Genomic DNA, 22,835 nt, shown 5'->3' with positions numbered 1-22,835 from the left:
AATGGGAATAATTGGGTAGGTGTAGTTTCGCTGATGAAGATCAGTGGTTACAGTGGATCACAAAGTGAATGAGTCAACAATGGGGAGAGAGTTGTGGAAAAGGCTAATATTTGGGAGTATATGGACAAGAGTGTGTGTGTAAGACATTAGAGGACAGCCTTGATAAAAGAAGACTGAAGGGGGACCTGAGAACAGTCTTCAAATATGTTAAGGTCTGTTATAAAGAGGATGGTGATCAACAGTTTCTCCATGTCCACTGAAGATAAAACAGGAAGTAATGGGCTTAACCTACAGCAAGGGCGATTTAGGTTAAATATTAGGAAAAACTTTCTAACTATAAGGGTGGTTAAGTTCTGGAATAAGTTTCCAAGGGAGGCTGTGGAAATTCCATCATTGGAGGTTTTGAGAACAATTGAACAAACACCTGCTAGAAATGGTTTGGCGGTTACCTCAGCACAGGGGACTGGATTAGATGACTTCCTGAGGTCCCTTCCAGTCCTCCAAGCAGTTAATGAAAATACAGAATTGTACTGGACCCAAGACAAACCCCTGTGATCTGATATGTCCTCCAGGTTTGACAGTGAACCACTGCATAACTACCTGTGTATGGGACTTGCAACCATTTGGGCACCCACCTTATAGTAATTTCACTTAGATCACATTTCCCTAATTTACTTATGATGTATGTAGCCTAACATCATGTTGGTTCTCTTTTAGCATTCATAATATTACACACCACCACCCTTCACCCACTTTCTTTCTCTGTGTCATCTACTTATAATGAATATTCCATATTTTGGTTAGATATCTTCATATACATGCATGTTTCCTGACACTGAAAAAACATCTTCCACATCACAATACCCAGTGAAATGATTTTAGCCTCCATTCATTGACAATTTACCTCTCCTGTTTTCATTTCATTTGGGGCAAGACTGTGACCAGCCCCTGCACCTATGTTCAGGAGACTAGCCCTCCCCAATCTTTCATGCCTGACAGAACCCAGACACAAGCTGTCCATGGGCTTCCCTGATTTGCAAGGACTACTGCTTGCAGCACCACCAGTGGTGACAGCCAAGCTAAAAGATGTGGGGACAGCGCTTTTTCTGCACACTAGTCAAGCTGACACATACTGCTCCCTCGAGCATGGGGAACTAACTCCAAGAGACACAAAACTCCTCTTGGTGGCAAAAATGCTACTTGATGATCCCTTGGCGCACATGTGCCTTTTAGGCTGTAGCCTGAGTGAGTCTTTGGACATCAACTGACTGTATTGTTTCGATATGATATATTCATATTGACTTATGCATTTTCCAGCTAAGTGATGCACAATTTCTTTCCCTAATAAACCATTCCAATATGTTCTCTCAGACAGAATTCAGTATAGTGGTCTGCAGTTAACAGCCTCTCCCTTGCAAGCTTTTCAAAAATTGGCATATCATCTGCTTCCTCCAGTCACCAAGAATCGTTACTGTACAAACATCATATAAAATAAAGATTGCAAGTGGCTCTGGCCACTAACTTCTTAAAGAGGACCTGCAAAAGGTGCGTTACTTTCCCCACCTGTATATGGTTATAGGTATTTACCCACCTTTTTAGTATGCTTGGAGATCCTTGGATGAAAGGTGCAAATGATTTGTAAGTGCAAAGCATTGTTTATTAATTATTATTATTATTTAATATGAAAATACAAGAGTCAAACAGGTTTCAGTATATGTTCTTATTATTTATATAGTGCCACAGGTATGCACAGTTTTTTACAGGTAAAATAACCAGAATACAAGGAATTAAAGAAGGGTCTGAGTTCCTAACAAAAATATTGCAATTTTTCAATTAAAAAAAAAAGCTGCTGTGCCAGACAAGTGGAGGGTAGAAAATATACCCTGCTTTACCTCCAGTACAATGAAAACTGAGTGAATGGATAATTAAAGACAGAATTATAAAACACCTGCATGAAAAATACAGGATAGGGACAAACCAGCATGGCTTAAATAAGGAAAAAAATATGTCGTCCTCCAATATAACAGAATTCTCTGAGAATGTCAACAAATAATAGATAAAGGAGGACTGAAATGACAATTTATCTGGACTTTCAAAAATCTTCAAATAAAGACCCACTCAAGAGACTATTCAGGAAGCTACATGGGCATAGTTCAGTGAGCAGAAATTGGCTGAGAGTCACAAAATAAAGAGAGTAGGGATAAATGATTAATTTTTCAACCTGGCAAGAGTTAGTAGTGGGGTGCCCCAAAGTTCCAGACTAGAACCTGTGTTTTTTAAACATGTGTATATGAAGATTCCAGGATTGGCACTGTGTGTCACTCTGAAGCCTAGAAGTCCTGTTGAGTCAGTGTGAAGTGGATGGAAACAGCTACAAGGATGGTTGAGAGCTCTGCTTTTTAGATTTATCACCTTGTTCAAACATCACTGAGATTTGGCATTCTGTTACCGTCAAATTATTAAATTCTCAGCCATTTTGACTTTACAATCGACACCCTGAGACAGCACAGGGTTTCAGCTACAATAAGGCATGTAGCTATGCCATGCCAAGAGGCCTAGACCACTGTGATATCAGAGGTACTCAATCAATTGCCATCCGTACCCTATAGCTAATTTGCATGTACAATTTCATTGGTTGTTTGAGAGAAGGGGCGATCAAATAAGTTTGAGAACCACTGCTTTAATTAACATAACCATTTTGGGAAAACAACTGAACACCAGTGTGCACAGATCAGTGAAAGCTTCTATTTAAAGTGCAGTGGTAGTTAATAAGCAAAACAAAATGCTAAGTTGCACAGAAAAATAATGCTGAAAAGGTAATGATGCCATTATATAAAATAGATGGCATGGCCCTGTCTCTATTTCTGTGTTTCAGTTCTGGTCAACTATTTCTCAAAAAAGATGCAGTAGAAATTAAAGAGGTACAAGAGATAGAAGGCCAAAATTATTAAAGGCCTGAAAAGACTTTTATATGAGAAGCCACTGTAATGTGCTAATGAAGTTTGCTGATGACAACGAAGCTGGGAGGTATTGCCAATACAGAGCGGGATCGGGATATCATACAGGAAGATGTGGATGACCCTGTAAACTGGAGTACTAGTAATAGGATGAAATTTAATAGTAAAAAAGTGCAAGGTCCACATTTAGGGATTAACAACAAGAATTTTTGTTATAAACTGGGGATGCATCACTTGGAAGTAACAGAGGAGGAGAAGGGCCTCAGAGTATTGGTTGATCACAGGATGACTTAGAGCTGTAATGTGATATGGCTGTGAAAAAAGCTAATCTGGATTTGGGATGCATCAGGCGAGATATTATTTAAGCCTCAGTACCAATGTGGACACAAGAACAAATGGATATAAACTGGCCATCAGGAAGTTTAGACTTGAAATTAGACAAAGGTTTCTAACATCAGAGTAGTGAAGTTCTGGAATAGCCTTCCAAGGGGAGTGGTGGAGGCAAAAAGACATATCTGGCTTCAAGGGACTAAGCTTGACAAGTTTATAGAGGGGATGGTATGATGGATAGCCTAATTTGGGCAATTAATTGATCTTTGACTATTAGCGGTAAATATGCCCAATGGCCTATGATGGGACACTAGATAGGGTGGGATCTGAGTTAGTACAGAGAATTCTTTCTTGGGTGTCTGGCTGGTGAGTCTTGCCCACATGCTCAGCGTTTAGCTGATCACCATATTTGGGTCAGGAAGGAATTTTCCTCCAGGGCAGACTGGCAGAGGCCCCTGGGGGTTTTTCGTCTTCCTGTGCAGCGTGGGGCATGGGTCGCTTGCTGGAGGATTCTCTGCACCTTGAAGTCTTTAAACCACGAGTTGAGGACTTCAATAGCTCAGACATAGGTCAGGGGTTTGTTACAGGAGTGGGTGGGTGGGGAGATTCTATAGCCTGCGTTGTGCAGGAGGTCAGACTAGATGATCATAATGGTCTCTTCTAACCTTAAAGTCTATGAAATTTCTCCTAAAGGCAGGTTATTCTGTAATGTTGATTCTGGAGATTCTAGCCCTTCCTTTGAAGCATATGGTACTCTCCACTAATAAAGACAGGATATTGGACTTCATGAAATTCTGGTTTGGCAGTTCAGATATTACACACAAATGGAGAATACTCTAAGCAGATGATAAATTTTTACTTATATAAAAATGTGTGCCTGGTTCTCTGCAGTTTCTAAAGGGTTAACATTAGGTGCAAACGCTACTGACTTGGAATGGGTGTAAGATCTGGATGGTTTATCTTGGTAAGGGTGAATTTAATGAAAAGGAAAGCTAAACACAAAGTCAAGGATGAGAAGCCACCATATAATGGGAGTTAAGGTTCATGTTTTATAAACAAAATACAGTACAAGGGAGTTCAAGGAAGTCTCTCATAACACCATACATCAAGAGAATGGGTTGCATAAGTCAACAGCAACATACCCAAGTGTTCACACTGGGACGATAAAAGACAATGAGTTGTGTTGGGTAGGAATCTGTGGGGAGGAAATGAAGGTTTTGTTTATCAATGATCTTTATGGGAAGGCTTCTCTCGTTCATTTCATAAATGATGGCCTCTCAGAAACTCAAAAGTAGGGTTTCCCTGGGTGCCATCTGGGCTGCTTTCTGTGGAGATGGTTTATCAGGGAAGAGTCAGTTTCTTTCTGGACCAAAGATAGAAGTTTAGTAAACAGATAAACCTCAGTACAGATGGTAAGTGCAGTAGGAATTCCCAGTGCAGAGCTGAACTGTGTTCTCACAGTCACTGATACAAATGCCTGCTGGAGCCAGTCTGCCTGCATGTTATTGATGAGGACAAGCATCTAATTATATCTATGCCTTACACTTTATGAATATTTCCCCCAGTAAGTGAGTATAAGAACTATTCTAGCTGAGGCGAGCATTACAGATTGGGGACTCTCCAAACAGGCAGCACATGCCACACCCATTTTCCTTCACAGACATGAGCACTAGATTAGAGCCCAGATAACTTTTCTACAGTCACCAGGGAAATGATTCCCCATGACAGTTACAACAGAACAGCTTTGATGGGACTCTGTGGGAGGGGATGATAGCGAGAGGATCACTTCTCTACCCCGATTATATTTTTACTTAGCTACCTGTGAAAAAGCCATTTCCACAGGTAGCTAAGTAAAAATATAATCCAGGGTAGAGAAGGGATGATTCCTCTCGCTATCATCCCCTCTCACAATTTGCTTTGCTTCTTTGTGGATAAATATAAAATCTCTACCTGGCAAAAACAATGAGGAGTCAAAAAAACAACAAGCACCTTAAAGACTACCAGATTGGGCATACGTTTTCGTGGGTATAAAACCCCACTTCCGAAGAAGTGTTTTTTTTTAAACCAGGAAAGCTTATGCCCAAATAAATGTTAGTCTTTAAGGTGCCACTGGACTCCTTGTTATTTTTGTGGATACAGACTAACATGGCTATCCCTCTTAATACTGGCACCTTCTATCTTGCAGTTACCATTCTTCTCAGCAGTGGACTAATGGGACTCTCTTTAAAGCCATCAGCAGTAGTTAGTCAGAGTGGGTGCTGTAGCCTAGCATGAAGCACTTGGTGATCTTCAAGGGTTGAATGTGAGGCCTCTAGAACCCCGCTATTCCCAGTCAGATAGTAAGGGTAATGCAACCTGAAATGCTGTTTTATTTTACTCCTACTCCCCTTCTTTATGGTCTTTAACCTGTTAACTTCTCCATTTCTGTTCTTCTCCTTCCTCACTCTCTTCCACTACTGTCTTCCCTTACTTTCCAGGGATTAGAACTCTGTAGGCAGCAAAGTGAAACTTGAAGAAACCTGTAGCCACATTCTGTTACACCAAGGGGAAAATCATCAAAGTAAAAGAAAAACGGTTACCTACCTTTTTGTCACTGTTGTTCTTCGAGATGTGTTGCTCATGTCCATTCCATTCTAGGTGTGTGTGCGACCATGTGCACAGTCATCGGAGATTTTTGCCTTAGTGGTATCTGTAGGGTCAGCTATAGCGCCCTCGAGTGGTATATTAGGTGCTGCCGACTCTACACCCTCTCAGTTCCTTCTTGCTGGCAACCTCCGACAGAGGGGTAGGAGCGCGGGTAATGGAATGGACATGAGCAACAAATCTCGAAGAACACTTACAAAAAGGTAACCATTTTTCTTCTTTGAGTGCTTGCTCATATCAATTTCATTCTAGGTGACTCACAAGCAGTATCCTCTGAGGTTAGCAGCTTGAAGTACTGTTCTACTGAAGTCAGCATCATCCCGGGCCTGCTGGTTAAGTGCATGATGGGACATGAACCTGTGGACGGATGACCAGGTGGCTGCCCTACAGACGTCCTGGATAAGCACTTGGGCTAGAAAAGCTGCTGACAAGGCTTGCACCCTGGTTGAGTGGGTGGTGACAATTGCCAGAGGTGGCACCAGTGCCTGGTTGTAGCAGCTACGAATGCAGGGAGTGATCCAAGAAGAAATTCTTTAGTGGACACTGGACGACTTTTCATCCTGTTGGCCACTGTGATGAACAATTGCGTCAACTTGCGGAATGGCTTGGTCCTTTCAATGAAGAAGGCTAGCGCCCGCCTGACATCTAGGAAGGCATCTATGCTCCTCCTCCAACTTATGCAGCTTTGGAAAAAAGAAAGATAAGTAAATGTCCTGGCTCATATGAAACTGCGAGACCACCTTGGGCAGGAAAGCTGGGTGTGGCTGCAGCTGGACCTTGTCTTTGTAGAAGACGGTGTAGGGCAGTTCCGAGGTAAGTGACCTAATCTCGGAGACCCAGCAGGCGGACATTATTGGAACTAAGAATGCAACCTTCCAGGTCAGGAGAAGGAGAGAGCAGGAAGCAGAGGCTTGGGGAGGGGGGGTGAGGGTGTCCCATGAGCCGTGACAGCACAAGGTTCAGGTCCCATTGTGGAACGGGGTCCCTGATGTTCAGGCAAAGGCACTTGAGGCCATTGAGGAACCTGGCAGTCATGTCCTGGGCGGAAAACTGACTTACCCTCGAGTGGCAGACGGAAGGCCGAAATAGCGGCCAAGTGGACCTTGACAGATGAAAGAGACAGGTCTTGGAGCTTGAGATGCAGAAGATAGTCCAGGATCAAATGGAGCGAGGTCTGGGTCGGCTGAATACTTTCATCCGAGGTCCAATAAGTGAACCGCTTCCATTTGGCCAGGTACGTCACTCTGGTGGAGGGCTTTCTGCTGCCTTGATGGACCTGCTGGACAGTGATCAAACACTGCTCCTCTGTATTTAACCATGCAGCAGCCACACCATCAGGTGCAGCACCGCCAGGTTCAGATGCAGAAGACTACCATGGTTTTGGGACAGCAGGTCTGGGCTGAGCGGCAGCCGTAACACAGCAAGCACCGAGAAGTCCAGCAGCATGCCGAACCAGTGCTGGCGCAGCCAGGCCAGTGATATGACTATTACCATCACCTTGTCCTGCTTGATTTTCATGAGGACTCTGAGAATCAGCGGCACCGGAGCGAAGGCGTATAAAAAAGCCCCCGACAACAGGAGCAGAAAAGCATCTGACAGGGACCCTCTGTCGATCCCCCGAATCAAGCAGGAAACATGGCATTCTTTTTCTGTCTGGATGCAAACAAGTCCACCCAGGGAGTTCCCTACTTCTGGAAGATGAAGCTGGTCACCTCCTGATAGAGGGATCATTCGTGGTGAGACAAGAAGATCCTGTTGAGGCCATCTGCCAAGGCACTCCTGGCCCCAAGGAGGTGTGCAGCTATGAGATGGATGTCGTGTTGTACACAGAAGTTCCAGAGCTGGAGAGCTTCCTGGCAAAGGGCAGATGACCTGGTCCCACCTTGCCTGTCGATACGGAACATAGCTGCAGTATTGTCTGTCAGGACCTGGACTACCCTGCTTTTTATGTGAGGTAGGAAGGCTTGACAGGCCAGGTCGAACTGCTCTGAGCTCCCTGACATTGATGTATAGGGAGCGATCGTGACTCGACCAACAACCTTGCAAGCTGAGATAGCCCAGGTGGGCTCCCCACACCAGGTCTGTGGCACTGGAGACGAGAGTCATGGACAGGGATGGAGCTGTGAAGGGAACCCCCTCCAACACCAATGCAGGATTCTGCCACCATGTGAGTGATGACAGTAGTCCAGGAGTCCCAGGGGAGCCAACCGAGGTCACTCAATTAGGGTGAACTGCAAAGAATGGGGCAGACAATACCCAAGCTGGTGGACATTCCAATACTTAGATTTACCAAGTCAGCACAAAACAGCTTCTATATTACCTCACTGGTTGCCCAGAAGCCAACAACACAGTTCCCTTGCAGTAACCCAGCTGTAGGCCTCCACCTAGACACCCAAGTCAAATATGATGAGGATTACTGAAAATTTTATTCATCACATAAAATACTTCTACCAGTCTCAAAAGTATCAGACATATTACCTCCCAGGTTAATGAATATTCTAGATCTTACCCAAATACATGGTTACAGCCAATTCTTATTAATTAAACTAAAATATATTAAAAAGAAAAGAGAGAGAGTATGGTTAAAAGATCAGTATACATACAGACTTGAGTACAATCTTGAGATTCAGATTCATAGCAGAGATGCTGAGCTTTGTAGATGCAAAGAGTTCTTTCAGAAATAAAAGGAGTACTTGTGGCACCTTAGAGACTAACAAATTTATTAGAGCATAAGCTTTCGTGAGCTACAGCTCACTTCATCGGATGCATTTGGTGGAAAAAACAGAGGGGAGATTGATATACACACACACAGAACATGAAACAATAGGTTTATTATACACACTGTAAGGAGAGTGATCACTTAAGATAAGCCATCACCAGGAGCGGGGGGGGGGGGGGGGAAGGAGGAAAACCTTTCATGGTGACAAGCAAGGTAGGCTATTTCCAGCAGTTAACAAGAATATCTGAGGAACAGTGGGGGGTGGGGTGGGCTGGGGTGGGGTGGGGGGGGAGAAATAACATAGGGAAATAGTTTTACTTTGTGTAATGACTCATCCATTCCCAGTCTCTATTCAAGCCTAAGTTAATTGTATCCAGTTTGCAAATTAATTCCAATTCAGCAGTCTCTCGTTGGAGTCTGTTTTTGAAGCTTTTTTGTTGAAGGATAGCCACTCTTAGGTCTGTGATCGAGTGACCAGAGAGATTGAAGTGTTCTCCAACTGGTTTTTGAATGTTATAATTCTTGACTTCTGATTTGTGTCCATTCATTCTTTTACGTAGAGACTGTCCAGTTTGACCAATGTACATGGTAGAGGGGCATTGCTGGCACGATGGCATATATCACATTGGTAGATGCGCAGGTGAAGCGCAGGTGAACGAGCCTCTGATAGTGTGGCTGATGTGTTTAGGCCCTATGATGGTGTCCCTTGAATAGAAATGTGGACAGAGTTGGCAACGGGCTTTGTTGCAAGGATAGGTTCCTGGTTGGGGGTTCTGTTGTGTGGTGTGTGGTTGCTGGTGAGTATTTGCTTCAGATTGGGGGGCTGTCTGTAAGCAAGGACTGGCCTGTCTCCCAAGATCTGAGAGAGCGATGGATCGTCCTTCAGGATAGGTTGTAGATCCTTGATGATGCGTTGGAGAGGTTTTAGTTGGGGGTTGAAGGTGATGGCTAGTGGCGTTCTGTTATTTTCTTTGTTGGGCCTGTCCTGTAGTAGGTGACTTCTGGGTACTCTTCTGGCTCTGTCAATCTGGTTCTTCACTTCAGCAGGGGGGTATTGTAGTTGTAGGAATGCATGATAGAGATCTTGTAGGTGTGTGTCTCTGTCTGAGGGGTTGGAGCAAATGCGGTTATATCGTGGAGCTTGGCTGTAGACATCAGATCGTGTGGTATGATCTGGATGAAAGCTAGAGGCATGTACGTAGGAATAGCGGTCAGTAGGTTTCCGATATAGGGTGGTGTTTATGTGACCATCGCTATTAGCCCCGTAGTGTCCAGGAAGTAGATCTCTTGTGTGGACTGGTCCAGGCTGAGGTTGATGGTGGGGTGGAAATGGTTGAAATCATGGTGGAATTCCTCAAGGGCTTCTTTTCCATGGGTCCAGATGATGAAGATGTCATCAATGTTGCGCAAGTAGAGTAGGGGCATTAGGAGATGAGAGCTGAGGAAGCGTTGTTCTAAGTCAGCCATAAAAATGTTGGCATACTGTGGGGCCATGCGGGTACCCATCGCAGTGCCGCTGACTTGAAGGTATACATTGTCCCCAAATGTGAAATAGTTATGGGTGAGGACAAAGTCACAAAGTTCAGCCACCAGGTTAGCTGTGACATTATCGGGGATACTGTTCCTGCGGGCTTGTAGCCCATCTTTGTGTGGATTGTTGGTGTAGCGGGCTTCTACATCCATAGTAGCTAGGACGGTGTTTTTAGGAAGATCACCAATGGACTGTAGTTCCTCAGGAAGTCAGTGGTGTCTCGAAGATAGCTGGGAGTGCTGGTAACGTAGGGCCTGAGGAGGGAGTCTACATAGCCAGACAATCCTGCTGTCAGGGTGCCAATGCCTGAGATGATGGGGCGTCCAGGATTTCCAGGTTTAGGGATCTTGGGTAACAGACAGAATACCCCAGGTCGGGGTTCTAGGGGTGTCTGAGCGGATTTGTTCTTGTGTTTTTTCAGGGAGTTTCTTGAGCAAATGCTGTAGTTTCTTTTGGTAACTCTCAGTGGGATCAGAGGGTAATGGCTTTCAGAAGGTGGCGTTGGAGAGCTGCCTAATAGCCTCTTGTTCATACTCCGACCTATTCATGATGACGACAGCACCTCCTTTGTCAGCCTTTTTGATTATGATGTCAGAGTTGTTTCTGAGGCTGTGGATGGCATTTTGTTCTGCATGGCTGAGGTTATGGGGCAAGCGATGCTGCTTTTCCACAATTTCAGCTCGTGCACGTCGGCGGAAGCACTCTATGTAGAAGTCGAGGCTGCTGTTTCGACCTTGCAACAAAGCCCGTTGCCAACTCTGTCCACATATCTATTCGGGGACACCATCATAGGGCCTAATCACATCAGCCACACTATCAGAGGCTCGTTCACCTGCGCATCTACCAATGTGATATATGCCATCATGTGCCAGCAATGCCCCTCTACCATGTACATTGGCCAAACTGGACAGTCTCTACGTAAAAGAATGAATGGACACAAATCAGACGTCAAGAATTATAACATTCAAAAACCAGTTGGAGAACGCTTCAATCTCTCTGGTCAATTGATTACAGACCTAAGAGTGGCTATACTTCAACAAAAAAAGCTTCAAAAACAGACTCCAACGAGAGACTGCTGAATTGGAATTAATTTGCAAACTGGATACAATTAATTTAGGCTCGAAGAGACTGGGAATGGATGAGTCATTACACAAAGTAAAAAGAAAAGGAGTACTTGTGGCACCTTAGAGACTAACAAATTTATTAGAGCATAAGCTTTCGTGAGCTACAGCTCACTTCATCGGATGCATTTGGTGGAAAAAACAGAGGAGAGATTTATATACACACACAGAGAACATGAAACAATGGGTTTATCATACACACTGTAAGGAGAGTGATCACTTAAGATAAGCCATCACCAGCGGCAGGGGGGGGAAGGAGGAAAACCTTTCATGGTGACAAGCAAGGTAGGCTAATTCCAGCAGTTAACAGAAATATCTGAGGAACAGTGGGGGGTGGGGGGGGGGTGAGAAATACCATGGGGAAATAGTTTTACTTTGTGTAATGACTCATCCATTCCCAGTCTCTATTCAAGCCTAGTTAATTGTATCCAGTTTGCAAATTAATTCCAATTCAGCAGTCTCTCGTTGGAGTCTGTTTTTGAAGCTTTTTTGTTGAAGTATAGCCACTCTTAGGTCTGTGATCGAGTGACCAGAGAGATTGAAGTGTTCTCCAACTGGTTTTTGAATGTTATAATTCTTGACGTCTGATTTGTGTCCATTCATTCTTTTACGTAGAGACTGTCCAGTTTGGCCAATGTACATGGTAGATGGGCATTGCTGGCACATGATGGCATATATCACATGGGTAGATGTGCAGGTGAACGAGCCTCTGATAGTGTGGCTGATGTGATTAGGCCCTATGATGGTATCCCCTGAATAGATATGTGGACAGAGTTGGCAACGGGCTTTGTTGCAAGGATAGGTTCCTGGGTTAGTGGTTCTGTTGTGTGGTGTGTGGTTGCTGGTGAGTATTTGCTTCAGATTGGGGGGCTGTCTGTAAGCAAGGACTGGCCTGTCTCCCAAGATCTGTGAGAGTGATGGGTCGTCCTTCAGGATAGGTTGTAGATCCTTGATGATGCGTTGGAGAGGTTTTAGTTGGGGGCTGAAGGTGATGGCTAGTGGCGTTCTGTTGTTTTCTTTGTTGGGCCTGTCCTGTAGTAGGTGACTTCTGGGTACTCTTCTGGCTCTGTCAATCTGTTTCTTCACTTCAGCAGGTGGGTATTGTAATTGTAGGAATGCATGATAGAGATCATGTAGGTGATTGTCTCTGTCTGAGGGGTTGGAGCAAATGCGGTTATATCGTAGAGCTTGGCTGTAGACAATGGATCGGTGATATGATCTGGATGAAAGCTAGAGGCATGTAGGTAGGAATAGCGGTCAGTAGGTTCCGATATAGGGTGGTGTTTATGTGACCATCGCTTATTAGCACCGTAGTGTCCAGGAAGTGGATCTCTTGTGTGGACTGGTCCAGGCTGAGGTTGATGGTGGGATGGAAATTGTGAAATCATGGTGGAATTCCTCAAGAGCTTCTTTTCCATGGGTCCACATGATGAAGATGTCATCAATGTAGCGCAAGTAGAGTAGGGGCATTAGGGGACGAGAGCTGAGGAAGCATTGTTCTAAGTCAGCCATAAAATGTTGGCATACTGTGGGGCCATGCGGGTACCCATCGCAGTGCCACTGATTTGAAGGTATACATTGTCACCAAATGTGAAATAGTTATGGGTGAGGACAAAGTCACAAAGTTCAGCCACCAGGTTAGCCGTGACAGTATTGGGGATACTGTTCCTGACGGCTTGTAGTCCATCTTTACAAAGTAAAACTATTTCCCCACGTTATTTCTCCCCCCCACCCCACCCCACCTCCCCCCCACTGTTCCTCAGATATTCTTGTTAACTGCTGGAAATAGCCTACCTTGCTTGTCACCATGAAAGGTTTTCCTCCTTTCCCCCCCGCTCCTGGTGATGGCTTATCTTAAGTGATCACTCTCCTTACAGTGTGTATGATAAACCCATTGTTTCATGTTCCTGTGTGTGTGTATATCAATCTCCCCTCTGTTTTTTCCACCAAATGCATCCGATGAAGTAAGCTGTAGCTCACGAAAGCTTATGCTCTAATAAATTTGTTAGTCTCTAAGGTGCCACAAGTACTCCTTTTCTTTTTGCGAATACAGACTAACACGGCTGCTACTCTGAAACCTTTCAGAAATAGTACACAGGTTATAGTCCAATGTTTACATCCAGGGTGGTCCAGTCAGCGCTGGGATCTCAGTCCCTATGGCTTAGGCTTCCTCTGCATGAAACCTCAGGCAGATCTGCGATAAACAGGATGAGGACCCACACCATTTTTTTATACAGTTTCAGGCCGCCATTGACAGCTTGGAGTCCTTCGGCGAACAATAGGCATTCATGGGAACTTTGAAGTGGACACATTTCCTAAGCATCATCGGTAATTATCCACATGGATTAACATAAGGCAATTGCCTGTTTTTCCACCATTCACAGATGATTTCAAAGAGAGATGATATTTTATGTTTACAATTCATTTAAATGTTAAGATGTCCTTTTGATCTCTGAATTAACAGAATACAGCATAGACAGGGACTGTTTGATTACATTGTTGACCATTATATATGTAAATACACAAAAACACAACATTATCTTTCAGGGTTGAATTTGAGTCATTTATCCTGCGGGATGCTTAACCCTTTCCGGTCATGTGTCACAGTGTGGTCCGGGACCCTAATCATATGGTCCATACTGAGTCTACTGGGGACGTAGACTGACACCAGCCATGCCTGTAGGGGCCTGAGGCAGAGCTGTGTGTGCCAGACCATGTAAGTGCAGGTCACCATGTGGCTCAACAATCGTAGGTACGTGTGAGCACTGGTGAGAGGCTGGGCTTGCACGCACAAAATCAGGTCTGCCATGGTTTGGAACCGAGCTCCAGTGAGGAAGGCTCTGGCCTGAGTAGAGTCAAAGACCGTTCCAATTAACTCTGTGTTTTACAGGCATTAAGGTTGATTTTTTCTCATTTATCAACAGCCCCCGGTCACAACAGGTGGAGCAAACTGCAGGATGTAGCCCGAAGATATTACGTCGAGCACCCAACAGTCCGAGGTCAGCCACGACCAGGCCAATCGGAAGGGGCACAGGCGGTTGAGGAAAGAGCAGGGGATGGATCCTGGGAAGTGAGTGGGACACCGCCCTCAGGCGCGTCCTCAAGATACCTGCTTCTGGTTTCCTTGGCCTCTGGAAGACCAAGCCTGGACAGAGGAATGGAAAAACGAAGGATGACGCCGTTTAAATCCTTTGTCTCTATCCTTCTTTCTGTAGGAGGTGGACCGGGGATACCCCAGGACCAAGATGGAGGCAGAGGTGGCGGGGGATGGAAATGTTTTCTAGCCTGCTGAGGGGTGTGAAGGCCCAAAGAATAGAGGGTGTCAGGGAGTCTTTAAGGCCATGAAGCCAAGCCCTGGTCAGCTCCAAAAAGAGCCCTGCTCCCTCAAATGGAAGGTCCTGAAAGGTAATTTGCATCTTCTGGGACAGCTCAGAGGACTATAACCAGGAGCTGTGCCTCATGACTGACCACCATGGAGGTGACTACCCTGGTTGCCGAATCCGTAGCGTCCCAGACCATCTGAAGGGTGCCTCTCATCACTGCTTTGCCTTTGTTCACCAAGGTGGTGAACTCCTGGGCTCGGTCCTGTGGGAGGCCCTTTTTAACCTTGCTGACGGAGTTCAACAGGTTGAAATTGTACCTGCCTAGCAGGGCCTGAGGGTTAGACACCCGAAATTGCAGGCTGGCTGTCGAATAAATTTTCCTGCCAAACAAGTCCAGCCTCTTGGCATCTTTATTTTTTGGCGTGCCACTCACCTGTCCCTGCCTGTTCTTTCATTGACAGTGGACACGACCAGAGATCCTGCTGGAGGGTAGGTGTACAGGGACTCAAATCTCTTTGCGGGGACACAGAACTTCTTTTCTACCTTGTTGGAGGTAGGTGGAATGGAAGAGGGCCATTTTAATGTGGCCATTTTAATGACCCCTGGGTAGATCGGCAACGCAACCTGGGCCGGGGCGGAGGAGGGTATAACATTAAAGAGGTCATCTGACTCCTCTGCTAGTTCCTTGACCTCCAAGTTCAGGTTGGCAGCCACCTTTTTGAGCAGGGTCTGGTTCTCCTTGAAGTCGTTGGAGGGGCTATTCATTTGCAAGGGGCCAGCCACCACTTTGTCCGGAGACAACAAAGATGACTGCACTGCAGGGGAAGGAGCAGTTTCCCCTTGCTTGTCCAGGGACGGCTCCTTGGGCGTTGGGGCCCACTATGTTGCCACCACGTCGGATTCAGTACTGTGTTCCGACTCGGGCACTGGCTGTGCTGGGGGCAGCTTGTCCATGTAGCCTGGGAGGAAAGGTGGCAGTACGGGACCACCACATGGGTTCCAGTACTGCCACTGAGCCGGCCATTGCCCCTGCCTTCACACCACCATCGCCGTAGGAGCCATGCGCATCTTGCGGGCCAGTGGTGATTTGCCTTTTATAGGTGAGGGGCTGAGCTTCCCTTCAAGCTCAGACCATTGCCATTCCAGTGACCAGAGCAGAGCTGTAGATGCCGAGTCTGCCAACTGACCCTCGTCGGCAACCGGTAAGGAGAAGGTGATGATTGGTGCCTGCCCGAGGAGCGATACTGGGGAACTGGAGACTGGTGCCGTGACTGGGAATGATCCCATACCGGGGGAAATCGATGCCTGGGAGACTGCCTAGGCAATGGTGATCTGCACAGTGGTGAACTCTGGCAAGAGGCCAGATGATACCATGGGTATGGGGATCGGTCTTGCGACTCAAGTGTTCTGTGCCTTGCAGGCGGAGACCTTGGCATCAGGAACCTGTGTCTTCTAATCTGGGACTGAGGCTGCGGTGCCAGGGTCCGAGGCCATGGTGATGGAGACCGATGCCTGAAGTCCAGTGATCAGGGCCAGTCGACTTCAACTGCTTCTTAGGCACCGGGAAGGGAGAACGGTGCTGGGAGGGTTCTGGTGCCAGTGGTGCGCTGCATGCTGACGCTGAGATGCTGGGCGTACAGTCTGATCAAGAGGGCTCCGAGCTCAGATGAAACGCAGCCTCCAGGAGAAGGGCCCTCAAGCGGATATCCTGCTCCTTCCGAGTTTGAGGGCAAAAGTTTTTGCAGATCCTGCACTTATCCTTTCTGTGGGACTCCCCCAAAACACTTTAAACAGCTCTCACGGGGGTCACTAATGGGCATTGGCTGGCTGCACGATGAATATGGCTTAAACCCTGTGGAATGGGGCATGCCCCATTCTAAGGCGAGGTCCCAGCTGGGATTCTAACTCCTAAACAATTATTCTAACACTTAATTTAAAGGTCTAAGTACCTATCAACTAACAACAAAGGAGACAGAACAATGGACTGTAAGAACAGCTAACAGTCTTGTGATGCAAGACAAGGAGGAGTGACCAAGAATCATGGGTGGTAAGAAGGAACTGAGAGAGCGTAGAGTTGGCAGTGCCTAATATACCAACACATGAACACTCAAGAAGGTGCTACCGCCAACCCTATGGATACTGCTAAGGCAAAAATCTCCAAATATGCATGTGGGCATGCACACACCTAGAATGGAATTGACATGAGCAAGCACCTGAAGAATAACTTTTAGTGCTCCAGACAGTCTGTGACAGGGTGGACTAGGCCCTGGGGCCCTTGCTGGAGACCAAACTACCCCAGAAAAGGGTATTGGGAGGGTCCTCCCAGTTGCCTAGAGAGGCAGCATCAGACACAGCCAATCAGGAAAGAGGCTGCAGGATCAGCCAATCGGGGTCCAGCTGGCTTGTATAAAAGGAACTCAGGGACAGAGTGAGACTGTGGGATCAAGAGGTGCTCCTGGCTGGCTGCAGGGGCTGAAAGAAACTGGACAGATCAGTTGCTGTCAGGGACCATGGGAGCCAGAGAACAGGTCTTGTTCTCTCCTGGGACTAAGCAGGTAGTTACTGGCAGGGACCAGGGAAGTGAGGAAGGAGCTGCTGGCTGGCTGCTGGGATTCAAAGATGGGCTACAGGGAAGTGGTCCAGGGAACCATAGAGCAGCAATTAGTAAAGGGACAGAGCACGAGGCTGCTATATTTAAAAGGTCCCAGGGTTGCGACCCGGAGCAGTGGGTGGGGCTGGGTCTCCGCACCACCCTCCAGACACTAGGGGAAGTGGCTACACTCTAAAGAAGAGAATTAGAACTGTGGCAACCCAGGGAACGACTCAGCAGGGAGCTGTCAGCAAAGTGAATCCAAGAGGGATGGTTCAGCAGGAAGGCTGGGATCACTGAGGACTCAAGGAGATGCAAGGAGCCCCCAGGGAGGAAGCCGTAGGAGGGCTGTTCAATGCTTAAGGATGTTTTGGACTGTGTATCCCGGAAGGGGTTTGTTTGTTATGTACATCGACAGAGTTTGACTCAGCCGGAGGGCTGAGTCACCAAAGACCTGCCTGACAAGTGCAGCGGCTGACAGAGGCACGGTGAGCGGAGGTGAGTGCAAACCATTACATCGTCTAACTTCAGTCTCTGGTCAAAAGTAAAGCTTTGCCATCACAAAATGATGACTGTGATGCAGTATTAAAAAACTCCAGTAAAAACAAAAGGAATCATATATAGTTTAAAGACATACAAGTGAATCTTAAAATAAAATTCATGGGGCAGTTAAGCTTTCACAGAATTTATTTAGACTTAAAAGGAGGTTATGTTTTCTTTTGGTATGGGCAAAATAGCTGTGGTGGCAGCACCACAAGAAGATGATCTATTGCTGTGCAGCTGGAAGTATGGCTGGCAGGGTCACAAGAAGACGGACAAATGGCTGTGGGCAATCACAGCATTCTTTCATCTGTTCCCAAGAAAGAAAATAGCCCCAGGAGCATGGGGACAAGACACTAAGACTGAGGAGGGCTGCAATTCTGCAAACAAACAATTTAAAGGAGGAGTCATGAGCACACATTCCCAACAAGGGAAATCTGCAACTTGCCCCTATTAAAAATCTTGGCCAAGGAAGATAGCAACAACCTTTTTCAAGCAGGGGTAGGATGGTAGTCTTTAAGATATGCTATATCCATCAGACCTTAATTCAGAACTTCCACTAGAGATGAGAAAAGCTGTTTATTGTTCTTATTTTGGATGCTAGCTCTGTTATCCATGTCATGAGCTGAAGAGATCTCCTGTCTGTCATATTTATTGCCTTGTTTGGGACATTAAGTCCAAGAGTATTATGCAACTTCGAAGAAACCAGCAGGCACATAACAAAAAGCCAGAAAATTGTATACCCAACAGGTATTCCGACCTTAGAATCTTGGCTTATATTAGTTAATATTTATATATTTTCAATACTATCCCCAGAGGAACATTACTCCCAAGGTAGGAAGAACATCTCTTGCATAAGGTAGTGACTCTGAATTTCCATTAGAAGAGGTATCCCACAGTAACTGTTTTCCCCCAGGAGCTAAAACAATTATTAAATATAATTAGGAAAGGAAGATAGGAGAGACTCTGAACTCCTCCACAAAAGCCCCCGTTGGGTGAATAGCAGTGATTGGTCTCCATAATCTTCCTTTGTTTTCAAGGCCTCTGGCTTGCACAGGTACACATTGAATTAATTTTTTATCTATCTCATAAGGTTGTAAAGAGTAATGCATGTTGTATTTTCAGAGACTTTTTAAAGTTTTGGGAGCTTCAGATAAAATCTGAAACAAGTATCCCATTTTTTCTGAGGAGGGAGAAGCCTTAGGTTCTCATCTTCTGCAAGACTCCAAATGACCCCCAATATAGATAAGATCTCCAAGTCTATGCTTTCTGGACATATCAAATCAGGATGCATCTTGTCAGCAAAAAGCCTTTATTATTTTTTCAGTGCTAGCTGAAGACGGAGGAAAGCCCACTTGTACACTAATACCACACTTGCTATCCCAGGCAGTAAAACCACCCTAGGAAATAGAGAGGAGCTGAGGTAGATCTTAGACAGCCTCCCTTTAATTCTTGGTTCTTTTCCCAGGGATCATGCTCCACTGATGCACTGCACATCTGGGCTTCCTTCAGCCTACTGTAAGAAAACCTTTACATCTAGTTGAGTTGAAAGAGTGGGATCCTACAGTGGCAACCTGTATAATTCAAATTCCCTAAGCATAGGCAGCAGAGGCAGAGAAATGATTGCAGACCTTACCCCTGCAATGGTAGGCTACTACTTTCAATGGCACTACAAACATTTTCTCTGCTATCTTTTAGCTGTTGGCCCATAACTGATCCAAGGAGAGGCTCCAAACAGAAATGACAAAGCTCAGCAGAAATGCAACTACTGCTCTTGTCCTCCCACATTGCAGTGTGGGAAACCAGTTTTGGAGGTTCCAAAATCTCTGAAGTTGTATAATATAAAGAGCAAAAGGGAATAAGTGATCGATACCACACTGGAAAAAAGTAAGAATGCAGACAGTGGCTTCTACTGGAAACATGGACAAGCACTTAACTGTACCATCACTAGAGGGTGCTGTGTCATTATAACCGTTGCATTCTTGTTCCCAAACCATGACGTTTTTACAGCCAAAAAAAATATGGGTCTGGGTAAAGTTACATGAAATCTAGAAGAACACGTATTAACAGCTCTTCCTTCCCCAACTACTAGTCCCACGATTTTTAATAAAACACCAAATAGTACCTACAGCTTAATGATAAATGCAACAACTCCAAATGATAATTCATGCCTGCCCAAGAGACAGAAAATAAGATTGGGAAATAATTAAATTTTCTTTTATGGATTGCTATCAATTTTTGACTTATTAAACTGTTATAATAATTTGATTAATACTGGTTTACAGGCTAAGGGTTGAGAATCATTCCTCTCCCACTTAGGATTTTAACTTGCAAAAGGGAAGTGGAGGAGCAAGTCTCAAGTTTCAGCCAGGACGCAGAGATGGGGTGGGGAAAAAAGAAAAAAAGAAAAGAAGAAAAAAAAAAGAAGAAGAGAAAAGAGGGCCAACCAATAGAAATGATTATACAAAGCCCACTTTCAGGTGACTCGTGTCACCCTAATGTTAGTCCTCCTTTAATCAGTTTTACTGTAGCAGAAAGGGAAACGGGCGAAGCTTAGTCCTGGGATAGAATAGGTGATCTCATTTATTCAAGCAAATAACTTATAAAAATACTGTGATAAATTGTTCCACGATTGCCCCTCTTTAAAAAAAAAGGAGGAACAATACATTGGAGAGAAGAATGGGAAATCCATTTAGGACATTACAGTGGAGAGCAGTAAAAGGGAATTAGGTGGTTATGAAGAGATCTTTAGCATACATCTTCTCTGTGGACCATTTCATTTACTATTACATTCAGTCCCATCATTCCAAGACATGGAATAATCTATTAATTTAATAAACCACAGTGGTTTTTAAAATAAAAAATGTTATACTAGATGCCAGATTGCAAGCCCCTTACTCATACTGGTAAGAAGTTACTCACAAGTAGTTCCACTGAAGTCAATGAATTTGTATAAATAACTGCTCACCGACGTTAGTGAGGCGCTCACAATCTGTCTCCAAGTAAAAACAGGGAAGTCAAATGTGCCTAAGAGATATGGATTTTTAACTTGGATCATAGTCAGGAATCTCTGGTGTGGGTTGTGAAGGGGATATATCACATTTATGTCTTATAGTGATTTTCATACACCCTGATTTTCTTAATTATTTTGTGCATGTTGACAGCTACATTAGAAGTTTGTTTAAAAGACAGATATAAATGATTCTTTTTTAGCTTTGCATGTGACCAAAGAACAACTTTTCAGTTTACAGTTCAGTCTTGTAGAAGCTTATGATATGCAAAATACTAGCAGTAATTTTTTAAAATGGTGGTATGCAGTCCAAGAGACAATAATTAGTTACTGACTTCAAGGATGCATCCTGTAATACATTCCACTTGCAAAGAACTCAGCCAATGCAGATCAGTTACATAATTTTCAGTCAGTTATGGCACTGACAGTCAAAGCTGTCTCTTTACAGTTTAAAGAAAGACTGGTGATTGACTTAATCAGTCGCTTTTTAAAAAAATTTAAGATGATTATTATGGGTCAGAGGCCACTATCTTTATGCACACTGAATAATATCTTACTTCATGAGCAGTCTGATACCAATGGGACTACTTATGGAATAAGGTCCTACTCATTGTGAGAAAGAATGTAAAAACTGGCTCTAAATATCTGTATTAATAAACCACATAGCAGGGAATTTCTCCACATCCCTTTTAGAGTTCTTAAGGTTCACATTTCTTCCACTCTACACCTTGAAGCCTTGCAACTCTACACCTCTATACCTTGAAGCCTTGCGTGGCAGCAATGTTATTTCTGTCAAAAGACTTGGCACAGGACTTAAAGTGGGGAACTCTGTAAAGATTTAAAACATGTTACCTAACTCCTCTGTACCACTCTAGATATTATAGTGATAAGCACACCTATAAATGCTTAATTAGTCAGTTTCTTCATCTGCAAAAGGGGGATAATAATCCTTACTTATCTTTGTAAAGTATTTTGTGATATAGGCCTTGATTTTCAGATGTGCTAAGCATTCACATCTCCAAATGAAATCAACAGGAGCTGCAAGTACTAAAAATCTCTGAAAATCAGGTCCCTACTGTAGAAAAGTGCTATTAAGTACTAGGTATTATTATTTATCTTTTGGAGCTCATCAACACTGCTTTCTTAAGAGTGAAATTTGCCCCTATGCAGAGGACCAGCACAAGGTCTAAGTACTATGTATAAGAATCTCCTTAGTTTTTTTCCCCCAGAGGGTAGGAGACCCCAGACATGTCCAGTTATCTACATGCAAGGTGGGGGGTGGACGTATATGTAGGTTCCTGTTTCTTAGTCCTTGTAAGGGGGAACCATGCCCTTTACAGGTCTTCTTAAGTCTCTTCTGATGGGGACTCAAAAGGAAAATTAAGTATTTTAGTGCACCCAAGAATAACTTCTTCCTGGGGCCAACAGTACCTTCTTAGTTCTGGGCTATCTGCGCAGCAGACTGCAAGGAGTCCTTCCGGCTGGGCTGCTGAATCTGGCCCACTTTGTCAGGCTTTCCCTGGGAGTGTGCTGGGCTCCCCACAGGTCCTGGATGGAGATCTCCTGGACAGTAGTTCCCCCTGTGGCTTCAGGATTTGCTCCAGCAGTTTCCTGCTCAGGGTGATCTCTCTCCCCTGCTGACTACAGTTTCCTCCTTTTTAAAGGCCTGCTCCCTACAATACATAATTGACAGGGCCAGAGGAGCAGGGCTAGTCCTGCACATAGGGTGTCTCTGGCACTTTTGTCATTAGTGTGGGGTCTATACACCCCATCACATTGTGTTCTGAGAGCTTACGGGGTTAGTAATAGTATATAGGCTTTGCACTGAACTTCTCTACATTCAAGTCCAATTCTGATAAATCTAGATATTAACTTGAACTTTTAATTAAAATTTGAAAAGTGATATGTCTGCCCACCACACCTGCAATGAGCGCTCCAATTGTCTGGGTAGGCTTCTGGCAGGATCATTAACATTTTATTACAAAGAAAAAAAAGAGATACTCAGTTCCTCAGCCATGGTAACATGTCTATCTCCTCCAGTGGGAATATTCTATTGTAAACAAAAATGGTG

General features: G+C 44.8%; 1 protein-coding gene and 1 long non-coding RNA gene across 2 annotated transcripts in view; both read right to left on the bottom strand.

Annotated features, from left to right (window-relative positions):
• Nucleotides 1-22,835, bottom strand: part of ASH1L (ASH1 like histone lysine methyltransferase) — a 159,081-nt gene that overhangs the window by 34,587 nt on the left and 101,659 nt on the right. The window contains 3 exon segments of the mRNA XM_038383327.2: nt 6,433-6,613; nt 15,058-15,503; nt 21,523-21,592. Coding sequence (XP_038239255.1) covers nt 6,433-6,613; nt 15,058-15,503; nt 21,523-21,592 — 697 coding nt within the window.
• On the bottom strand, nt 4,508-8,476 carry LOC122457339. The gene is made up of 2 exons (XR_006276833.1): nt 5,107-8,476; nt 4,508-5,042 (listed from the first exon to the last, which is right to left on the bottom strand). It is a non-coding gene; the product is annotated as an uncharacterized LOC122457339 (long non-coding RNA).

The sequence above is a fragment of the Dermochelys coriacea genome, chromosome 24 (assembly GCF_009764565.3).
Source record: "Dermochelys coriacea isolate rDerCor1 chromosome 24, rDerCor1.pri.v4, whole genome shotgun sequence".
In the NCBI taxonomy this organism is placed as follows: domain Eukaryota; kingdom Metazoa; phylum Chordata; order Testudines; family Dermochelyidae; genus Dermochelys; species Dermochelys coriacea.
Note: the sequence above shows the minus strand (reverse complement) of the source record. Positions and strands in the feature narration are given on the sequence as shown.